This window comes from Maniola hyperantus, unplaced genomic scaffold (genome assembly GCF_902806685.2).
Source record: "Maniola hyperantus unplaced genomic scaffold, iAphHyp1.2, whole genome shotgun sequence".
Taxonomy (NCBI): Eukaryota; Metazoa; Arthropoda; class Insecta; order Lepidoptera; family Nymphalidae; genus Maniola; species Maniola hyperantus.
The window spans coordinates 78,866-90,765 of record NW_027188977.1 but is presented as its reverse complement, the minus strand read 5'-3'; the positions used below and the strand labels follow the sequence as shown (position 1 = coordinate 90,765).

At 36.5% G+C, this 11,900-nt stretch overlaps 1 protein-coding gene across 1 annotated transcript in view; it reads left to right on the top strand.

The window, feature by feature from the left end:
- The first annotated feature begins 6,933 nt into the window (after positions 1-6,933).
- Positions 6,934-11,900, top strand: part of LOC138404596 (uncharacterized) — a 36,422-nt gene continuing 31,455 nt past the window's right edge. The window contains exons 1-2 of the mRNA XM_069509163.1: positions 6,934-7,458; positions 7,732-7,873. Of these exons, the coding sequence (XP_069365264.1) occupies positions 6,934-7,458; positions 7,732-7,873 (667 nt within the window). The remainder of the gene's footprint in view (positions 7,459-7,731; positions 7,874-11,900) is intronic.

Genomic DNA, 11,900 nt, shown 5'->3' with positions numbered 1-11,900 from the left:
TAGAATATTCAAAGGACAGCGAAGCAAATAGCCTGGTTTATAAAACAGGTCATGCGTTGATAATGTACTTACAGGAAAAAGATCCTAGTTTATTAAGAGACTACCTAGATGCTTTACGTCAAGGTAACTCAGATGAGTCAAAAAGTTTCTTGAAAGACATAAAAGGACACGATACTGACTTCAAAAGTTGGCTTGCTGAGAATGATACAGAAACTGCAATGGAACATCTTAACGCTTTGCAAGTTACAAAAGGAGATTTTATAGCAACTGGTCAAGAAATAGTGGGCGGAGAAATTAAAAATGTATCCTATTATAAAGCAAATATAGAAAAAATGGATGGAGAAAACGTTGGAAGTTTTTCTCCTGTAGAACACGTTGCATTTTATGATGTTATCAAACGGTATGTAATTCAAAGTCTGATATAAAAGAGTTATGTGAAGTGTATGTATATATGCATCTATGTGATGAAAGCAAAAATATTTTGAATCAAACGCCTGGATTCTGCAGTGGCGAATCTGGTGATTTTGAGATGATTTCAGATGATGAAATAAGTTTAAAGTGTAAAGAATTTAATAGATATAAATGGTATATCTTGAGAGTTGCTTCCAATTGTGAAGAGAAAGTGCGCCAACATATATTGGAAAATTCTATGAGATTGGGTGTTAATGATTACTTTAAGGAAGTTTTTATTCCATATGAAGAGCTAAGTGAAGTAGAGTTGAAATCTAAGAAAATTGCTACACGAAGGAAATGCTTTCCTGGTTATGTCTTTTTATACGTGAATTTATGCGATGAAGTATTGAATTTTATCAATAATATACCAAAATCTCTTAAGGTTTATGGATTTTTGAAAAATAGTAATATTCCAAAGGTGATTTTGGATGATGAGATTCACTCAATGTGTAATGCACTTAATGATGCTCAAGAGACAAAGAAGTTAGGTTATGGTTATGAAAAAGGTGAAAAAGTGAAAATTAATGATGGTCTTTTTCAAAATTTTACTGGTAAGGTAAATATGGTAAACGATGAGAAAAAAATTATTAATGTGGAAGTATCAATTTTAGGTAAGCCGACAATAATAGAGCTTGATCTGGCTCAAGTAGAGAAAATAGAGGATTAATTATGAGTGTTATAGTTGCTAAGATTAACTTACTTATGGAAGCTGGGAAAGCAGTTCCAGGACCGAAAATTGCTTCAGTACTTGGTCCACGTGGTATACCTGTTCCTAAGTTTTGTGAAGCTTTTAATAAAGTTACTAGCACTGCTAACGCTAATTATAAAGTAGGCGATTTAGTAACAGTGCGAATTTCCATAAAGGATGATCGCTCTCATGATTTTACTGTCAGCGGTCCGCCTGTGGCTTATTTACTTAAGCAGGAGGCTAAATTAAGTAAAAGTTCTGGTAATCCTGGTAAAGAATTAGTGGCTAAATTACCTATGTCTGCTATAATTAAAGTGGCAAAGTGCAAGATGGTTGATATGAAGGTGGATAATGAAGATTCAGCAGTGAAAATGGTTGTAGGCACTGCGAAATCTATGGGTATAGAAGTTGTGGAAGGTTAGGTAAATGAATACATATAATGATAATCCTAAGCAGTGTTTGAAGAAGATTGTTGAGTCTGCTTCAGCAAAATTTAATGAATCAGTTGATATTGCAGTCAATTTAGGCGTAGATTCACGTAAATCTGAAGAGCAGGTGCGTGGTACAGTAGTTTTGCCTAAAGGTATCGGGAAAAATATTAAAGTAGCTGTTTTCGCTCAAGATAAACATTTATTAGAAGCTGAAAAAGCTGGTGCTGATATTGCAGGAGGAGAGGATTTAGTTGAAGAAATAAAAAAAGGTAGAAAATTAGATGTTGATTGGTGCATTACTACTCCTGATTTTATGGCAAAAATCACTCCTATTGCAAAAGTATTGGGTGCTAAAGGGCTGATGCCTAACCCTAAATTTGGTACTGTGACTTCTAACATTGCAGAAGCTATTAAAACCATTAAGTCTGGTCAGGTGAAATTTAGAACAGATAAAAATGGTGTTATTCATGGTAAATTAGGAAATATTAAATTTGATATTGATGACTTGCTAGAAAATTTAAAAGCCTTTCTTAAAGTAATTAAAGATAATAAACCTATTTCTGTGAAAGGAATTTACTTTAAGGGTGTTTTTTTAAATTCAACTATGGGTAAAGCTTATAAGATAAGCAAAGTGGAAGATGTAATTTAAGGGAGTGATACCTGTAACGAACATAGCCTACATACAACATAGGGACAATTAAAGACAAAGATATTACATGGATATTTAAGACCGCCTTAATCGTAATTTGTCGGATTGCCGGGAGTCCACTGTAGCAATGAATTTTGTAGTTGTCATGTAAAGCCAATTGTTTAGTTAGTAATTTGTTTAGTTCTATCAAAACACGAACCGACTTTTTTTTTTCCGCTTAAAAATTGAGAAGAAAAGGTAAATTGTCATCGTAATGGTAAATTTTATTCAGCATGCCGCGAGGTGCAATGCTTCATAAAAATTTAGGGGGTTGGATGTAACGAACATAGCCTACATACAACATAGGGACCTTAAAAAAAAAAAAAAAAAAAATATGTATATAATTTTTTTTTTTATCAATGTAAGTCAGTCAGTCTAGTCGGTGCATGAGAAATTCGGTTTTTATTTAGGTTTTCATACGGCCGCCAGTCAATGTAGTCTATCGAGGAAAACTGTCTCTAGTCGGTTGGAGCCTGCGGACCAGACGGTCGCGGGAGTTAGAATCAAAATCAAACACTTGACATTAGTTTTCTCTACTGCGTTGGGCCACAGTTCGAACACTTATGTGAAAGAACAAATTCCCTTATCATTGCAAGGGGTGGTCCGCGAGGGCTGAGCAATTAACTGGTGGTCGACCATATGGCTTCTTGTGTGTGTGTGTAATGGAAGTGCGAGCACTTAACGTTCGTAGACTCTAACACGCTGACGAGGACCATAGTGGTAGACACCTATAATGAGTAGAGGCGAGGCGGGACATGCGCGCACTAAGGTGCGTGCAGCCTAGCGCTCGTGTGGTGGAAATATTTGTGGAAATGGGTGCTTGCATTAAGTGCTCTTATGGAGGAAGACATAGTCTTCAATTAAACAGGTCTGTGAAACTATAATGAGTAGAGGCGAGGCGGGACATGCGCGCACTAAGGTGCGTGCAGTCTAGCGCTCGTGTGGTGGAAATATTTGTGGAAATGGGTGCTTGCATTAAGTGTTCTTATAGAGGACATAGTCTTCATTTAAACAGGTCTGTGGAATTATAAAATAGTTGAATGATATGGAGGTGAGGTTGTCTAAGACGGTAGACGTGCTTGTCGGTGGCACTTTGCACTATGTCTATCGCTATTTTTTCCCTAAGGTGCAACTAGTTGAATGATATGGAGGTGAGGTTGTCTAAGACGGTAGACGTGCTTGTCGGTGACACCTTGCACTATGTCTATCGCTGTTTCACTAAAGGAGAATAATTGGAAGAAAGGAACGACCAAGCGGTCAATGTCCTAATGCCGAATCAGTGTTGCGCGTGTTGGGTCCGCTGCGCCATACATTGAATGCTACCACTAAGTGGAAAAAAAGGGGTAAAATACAGGGATTTACTGGCATAGCCAGAGGTTATACACTTATGTAAATACAAAGTCTCAAAGCAGGGTGCTATAAAATGAACGCAAGAGCGGGCAGGCATGCACATGATCGTACGTGCTGTCTATTAGAACACCACTATGGTAGGTGGAAACATGGGAGCATGGCTCTATTGTAAACCAAGTTTGGAATATTATAACTTGAGAGCATAGCTCTTATTACTTACAAGCCAGTTTAAATAGATGGTGCAATTATAAATATTATCCAAATATCAATATTTCGTTGGAAGGCGCGTGCGGCATCGCTTCGACCCCATCGGTCGGAACGGTGTGTGTGCTCGCAAATTGTTACGTAATAACGTCCGGATTGTGGATTGAGTAATAACTCAACCGACGTTATAAAAATAGATAATATAATCTATCTAATTAAACTTATGTGCTGGACGACACATAAGATTTATACTCAAGTAAGAAAATTTGAGAATGGGACCACTTTAAGTACAAGGATACTTTTCTTATGTTATAGGGGCGATACTTCTAAAGTCTAAAAGCGATTCATGATTGATCTGGTAATGTGGCTGCTTAGGCGAGGTGAACCGCGCGTCCTTTAGGATACTCGGTAAATCCTTGCTTGAGCTGGCAGACGGAGTTGTACTCTGTGTTTACTTTCGATCTATTTGCTGGTATACGTTGGAGTGCGTTGGAAGATGATTATGCGAAGGAGAACCCTAGTGCCATTAATGGCGCCACTTGGCGCTTTGTGAATCCTTTGCTGAGCTGATTCTAGCATACTTTAATAACTACCGATCACAGAGGGCAGGTAATACTGCTGTTCTGTTTGTACTCTGACATTCGTTGGAATACTTAACCGCCTTATGGTGGTTAGTGAATACACGCATATAACATAAAGCAACTTTAGCGTTCGAGAGCACTTTAGCGAGAGAGGAACATAGCACTCTGGTGTTTGTGCATCCTACCTAAAGGAGAGCCTAGCGCCCAGTGCTTGTGAATCTTTTACTATAGTGATTTTTAGCGTACACAAATAAGTGATGACTTATCACTTGAGACCGAGCACTCTGAGTGCTAAATTACAAGGGTATGTGTGTAAAGGGACACGTTCCTTACCTATTGGGCTACGCATGTGTCTGAACATTGAATTGAATTGACTAGAGACACCAGATAGGTCTGTTGATCTCTATGTTACCCTAATATTGCTTGGAGCGTTGCATTCTTCTGATGACTATTTATAAATAATACATAAAGCAACTTTAGCGTTCGAGAGCACTTTAGCGAGAGAGGAACATAGCACTCTGGTGTTTGTGCATCCTACCTAAAGGAGAGCCTAGCGCCCAGTGCTTGTGAATCTTTTACTATAGTGATTTCTAGCGTACACAAATAAGTGATGACTTATCACTTGAGACCGAGCACTCTGAGTGCTAAATTACAAGGGTATGTGTGTAAAGGGACACGTTCCTTACCTATTGGGCTACGCATGTGTCTAAACATTGAATTGAATTGACTAGAGACACCAGATAGGTCTGTTGATCTCTATGTTACCCTAATATTGCTTGGAGCGTTGCATTCTTCTGATGGATATTTATAAATAATACATAAGCAACTTTAGCGTTCGAGAGCACTTAAGCGAAAGAGGACCATAGCACTCTGGTGTTTGTGCATCCTGCCTAAAGGAGAGCCTAGCGCCCCAGTGCTTGTGAATCTTTTGCTAGAGAGTGATTTCTAGCGTGAGTACTTTATCACTTACAAGTAAAATACAAAAACCCAACATTAGCGTTTGAAGACACCTATGCGAGAGACGACCATAGCGCTCTGGTGTTTGTGCATCCTGCCTAAAGGAGAGCCTAGCGCCCCAGTGCTTGTGAATCTTTTGCTAGAGTGATTTCTAGCATGGACTACTTTATCACTTACAAGTAAAAATAATAAAATGCAACATACCTTCACACAATGGATTGAGGTCAGGCCTGCGATTATAACTTGCTTCAGCGGTATCGTAGTGCAAGCCGCTCATCCTTGAGATCTCTAAGATCATTACACTCATTCACACACAAAGGATTGAGGTTAGGCCTGCGTTTATAGCTCGCTTCGGCGGTATCGTAGAGTAAGCCACTCATCCTTTAGATCTCTAAGAGATCGATATACCTACACCACACCACACTACACAAACCATTTACAGTAGAACACGCCACTATAAAGTATGCTTGCATGCGCCGTGCTATTTCATGAGAGGAACGCACCTCTCCTAACAGTATGCTTGCATACATTGCGCTATCCCTTGAATGATGACGCGTAGTGGGGGGGGGAGCTCGTGTTCGTTGGTATTTTATGTTCTTAATGTGATAGGATACCAAGGGAAGGCAGAAGCTCACCGTTGAAGGCGCGGCGGAGCTTTCAACCATCATTCACTCCTAACCCCTTTTACACGAACTGGAGTGAATGGTGCCATTACACAGGGCTTCTTCTTCCTACAGTAGGAGGAAGAGCTTACATTTTGGTTTACACACGTTGAGTATGGGTACTAATATTATTACACTTCTTTTAATACGTCTCAATTGCTGAACCCACATCTTAAACCCCAATGGTTTAAATTCTATACCCGAACACGGTAGACATTTGGTATTCAATACGCGAACAACTGAATGATCGACCAGACAACTCCTATACACGAACGCACGTTCCAAAATAATGTGTTAGTTTCTATGCGTGAATACATACCTTCAAAGCCCGAACACCTACAGTCATTTGGGCATTCAATACGTGAATGCCCACTTCCTCTGCTCATACCCCGTAAGGTCCGTTAGGTCTGATGAACTCACTATTTCTGATACTCTAAACGTCCTTGGGTTATTGCGTTCACAACATGTTAAAAGGTTTCTACTGTTAGATGATACGCGTGCCACTAAAAGATATGAAATAGGAAGCGTATTCTTTAGGTAGATCAGTATATGAGGTAGGGTAGATTCATTAGGTAGGCCTCGGAATAGCTACAATTGGTGCCGTGACCAGGATTCGAAACTGGGTTATTACGGCTAAACAGATGGTATAAAGATTATATAGGTAGGATAAATTGGGCGAAAGCCTACAATTGTTGCTTGTGAAGTGGAGAGAGTCAGAAGAGATCTTGAGTTCATTATGGCCTGGATGACTTCTGATCTGGGGGTTGAGAAATTAGGTAAAGCACACAACCGAATAATTTTTTTTGTTTACAGAATTAAACGTCACATTGAATAAGTTAACACGTAAGAGACTTCCTTGAGTTTAGTTAATAAAAGTAAAATAAAAATAAATTAGTAACAAGTGTACGAAAAAAAAAAAATGGAGCAAAGAACTAGGAGGGGTAGGAAAAGGAAAGCGCAATCACCAGTACAATCAGAGAATGTAGTAACAGAAAATGATATAAATGTTAACCAGCCAATGCCGGGAAGAAATGTTGCTGGTGATGTAGAAGTAGCGCCCAAACGCAGAAGACTAGTAAAAGCAAAGCCTTCTAGTGTAAGGAATAAAGAATTTTCAATGTTATACAAATTGATAAACAGAAATACACGAATGATCGAAGAGAAATTCAAAACATTAGAAAATCGTTTAGCACAGGAACAACAACTCACCGATAATGTAACTTCCGTACAATTAGAGCCTGTAGAAAATACAGCATCTAAGATAGAGGATTATGCAACATGTAATATAATGAATATAGCAACCGAGAAACCAAAATTTTATAATGGTAAGAGTCACCCTGTTACATTTATAGAAGATTTGACTGCATATCTTCGGAAGGTTCCAAATAAAGGGAAAGAATTAGAATTGGCCTATGAATGCCTACAAGGCGAGGCAAAGGACTGGGTTAGATTGTATAAATCTAGATGGAAGAATTTGGATGATTTTAAATATGATTTTTTGCAAACTTATTGGGGAGAAACGGAACAGAATAAAATAAGGAGAGAAATAGTGTGTGCAAAGTGGAATAGATCTACACAACCAACTATGCTTGGACATTTTTTAAAATTAACTTCACAAGTTAAGATGTTGTCCTTTGAAATACCCGAAAAACAATTAGTGTCTGATATGATGAAGCAATATCCAAAATCAATACAACAAATGTGGATTATTACGAAGGGAGAAACCATTTTTGAAGCAACAGAATTTCTAAGAAAACAAGATGATATAAATAAACAAGAAGATACAGGGCCAATTGATAAACCACGAAATGGATATGCCTATAAGGAAAAGACCTTACAGAGAGATCAGAATAGGCAAGGTAACAGGAATTGGCGAAGGCCATTTAACGCAATAAATCGGCAGTATAACGGTCAAGATGAACAATGTAATGCTATACAAGTAGGTGACATAAATTATGGAGAAAACTTGGATGAAATTCAAGGTTGTAATACACATCAATCAAACTAAAGGTGGCTGTGGAAACGGTCCCCAACACAGCTACTAACACAGGGGACAAAGCTTTGAAAATTATGCTGAAATATGGATGGCGACCACGGCAGAGAATAGGCAAAGGAGGGGGGTTGTACACGCCAATAGAACACAAGGGTCAAACAGGCAAAACTGGTTTAGGATACCTAAATGAATTAAATTGTAAAGAAATAATTAAGTTACTACAATTTCGGACACACCACGCAGAAACTTACGTATTAGACGGTGAAATTTTAAATGTTTATGAAGAACAAGAAATTTTAGAGACATTATATCAGATAAAATCTGAGATACATATTAAGTTATTAGATTTTGAAGTTGACTGTTTACTTGATACCGGTAGCGATATTACTTGTATATCAGAATCAATGTATTTGCAATTAAAACAATGTGCTGTGAAATTACCTTTAATGCCTACACGTACTATACAATTGAAAGGGGCTATAGGGCAAAAAAGTATAAAAATCCAACAAATGGTTATAGTGCCAACCAAAATAGGTAGTTTAACTTTAGATATTGGTTATTTAATTGTGCCTGGATTGACTCATTCAGTGATATTAGGGTTTGATTGGATAAAGAATAATGAGATAGTTTTAAATCTGAGGAAGGATAAAATGTGCATAATTATTCAAAAAGATAATCAAAAGTATGTAATACCATTTATTAACGGGCCATTGGACATTCAAACAAAAGAAGTAATTGGCATACAAGGGGATACTGATCTTACGATTCAGATTAAAATCGGAACTGAAATAACGGAAGGTGATAGGGTTAAATTATTGGGTATGTTAACGCTTTTTAAAGCTATTTTTACAGAAGAATTAGGGAAGTGTAAATGTTATGAGCATGTTATAAAAATGAACCATGAAGATCCCATAGTGAAGAAATCATATCCTATACCATATGCGTATAGGCAAAAAATGGAACAAAAGTTAGAAGAATTGGAGAAGTTGAAAATAATATCCAGGGCGTCGACGCCTTACAATAGCCCCCTAACATTTACATTGAAACGAGATGGATCAATTAGGGTATTATTAGATGCTAGGGAGATAAACAGACACATGGTGGCTGAGACGGAAAAACCACCATTGCAATTGGATGTGTTAAACTCATTTCATGGTTGTAATTTTATAACTACACTTGATTTAAACAATGCTTATTTCCAAATACCTATCAGTTCGGAAAGTAAAAAATATACAGGATTTTCATTTAATGGAAAATCTTATGTATACAACGTATTACCACAAGGATTGAAGACAGCGGTAGGAAGTTTTAGCCGTGCAATGGACAAGATTTTAGGCCCAGAAGTACGCCAATTTTGTATTAATTATCTTGATGACTTAGCTATCATCACAACGGGCTCTATAGAAGATCACATAAGTAGTATTGCAACAGTCTTAAGGAAGTTAGAACAAGCTGGGATGACATGTAATATAGAGAAATGCGAATTCCTATGTAAAGAAGTAAAAATGTTAGGGTATATCATTTCCACTAAAGGAATTCGAACTGACCCAGAGAAGGTTGAAGCAATACAAAAGTTTCCTACTCCCAAGAAAATTAAACATTTAAGAGCTTTCCTGGGGTTGTGCAATTTCTATAGGAGATTTATACCGAATTATGCAGACTGTATTTATCCGTTGTGTGAACTTCTTAAAAAGCAGAAACGATGGAAATGGACTGAAAAGGAACAAGATGCATTTGACTTAACGAAGAAACAATTCATTGATACTATAGAATTGCAACACCCAGATTTTGGAAGTAAATATTATTTGCAAACGGATTCATCTGGGGTGGGTTTTGCTGGAGTACTATACCAGATAGGAAATGGTGGGGAAGTTAAACCTTTAAGTTATTATAGTAGAGCTTTAAAGGGACCCGAATTTAATTGGACTGTTACAGAACAAGAGTTTTTTGCAGTCATTAGTTGTCTAAAGAAATTTGAAACTTATTTGAGGGGCTCTAAGGTCGTTATAAGAACGGATCACAAAGCTTTGCTGTTTGTAAAAACTTGGAAAATGTTTAATAGTAGAGTAACTCGTTGGTTGTTATATTTAGAACAATTTGATTTTGAGATGGAGCATATTTCCGGTAAAGAAAATATAGTTGCTGATACCTTATCTAGATATCCGGCCGATAGTCGTAAAGTACAAGAAGAAAAAACTAAGGTGCCAGGCATCTACTATTTATGCAAAGGAAACAAACTACTGGCCTCAAAACTTAAGATGCTACCACAATTGCAAAGAGAAGATGAAGAAATACAGAGTCTTGTTAATGGACGAGAGATAAGATATAGGGACAGAATTTCAATAAAGGACGGCATTGTATATTTTAAAACTAATTATGGAGATAGAATATACCTACCTAATTGTGTGCGGGAGGAAATGGTAAAGCAGATACATGAAGAAATGGGTCATCAAGGTGCTTATAAGATAATCAAATATGTAAAAGATAGAATGTTTTGGAGAAATTTAGCAAGAGACGTGAAATCTATTATAAGGAAATGCCATATTTGTCAGCTCACCAGAAGTAATAATATAAAATATGTTGGACCTTGTCAGTCTATAATATCCAATGACATTGGAGAAATAGTAATGGCGGATTTATATGGACCGCTACCAGCAGGAGCATTCGGCTTTACTTACATACTTGTAGTGCAGGATTCATTCAGTAAATTTATTAAATTATTTGCTTTACGGAAGGCTACGAGTCAAACTTGTTTAACAAAAATAAAACAGTTTAATGATATTATAAAAATAAAAGCTATTATGACCGACAATGGTTCTCAATTTATCAGTAAAAAATACAAGGAATGTCTAAAAACCCTCGGAATTAAAGCTATATACACTACCATTCGGAATCCTCGACCAAATACCACTGAAAGAGTCAATAAAGAACTAGGTAGATTATTTAGAGCATATTGTCATAAGAATCATAAAACTTGGGTAGGGTTTTTGCCTAAAATTGAAGAGTTGTATAATAACACGATTCACGATAGTATAGGATATACTCCATACGAGGTTTTGAATGGGGAAAGAACTAGATTAACAATTGATGCTTTAATCCATCAAGGACATGAGAGGCTAAATGTAGAGGATATACGCAAGAGGGTTAAAGAGAAGTTAAAAGAAACAAGTAAAATAAGGAACGAAAAATATGATAGACGTCATAATCTGATTGAATTTCAAATAGGTGATTTAGTCAAACTAAAGAAATGTAATCGATCTAGCGCTCAAAAGAAAGAAATAAGTAAATTTGACCTATTGTATGAGGGTCCGTATGTAGTTGCAGCAGTGCCATATAAAAATGTATATGTTTTGATGTATCCAAACACGGCAATTATTCGGGGAAAATTCAATGCTATACATTTATCAAAATATTATTCTTGAATCGATAAGAAGTAAAGTCTATGCATTTCAGCTGTAAAGACAACAAAGTTATGTGAAATTAGCTATTTAATAATTGAGATAAGTGAAGTTCTATTACTGAATTATTATTTTATTATTGATTGTTAAATGTATTGTAGTTAAAGGGAAGCAATTCATGAATGTAAAAATTAAAACTAATTAATAATTTTTTTTTAATTATTTAATGTTAGTAGTGACTGAATTAGTATATTTAGTATATTTAGTTAGGAACACTATTGTTAAAATGTGTTGAAATTAAAGGAGAAGATATGATTAAAACTGATTAACAATTTTAATTTTCAAATTACTTTCTGTAAGTAGTAACTCAATAAGTAGGTTGTTAGAAACTTCGATGTTAAATGTATTGTAATCAAAGGGAAGGAATCCATGAATGCTATAATTCGAACTAAGTGATAATGTTAATTCCAATTTAAGAAGTCATTCAATGTGTAA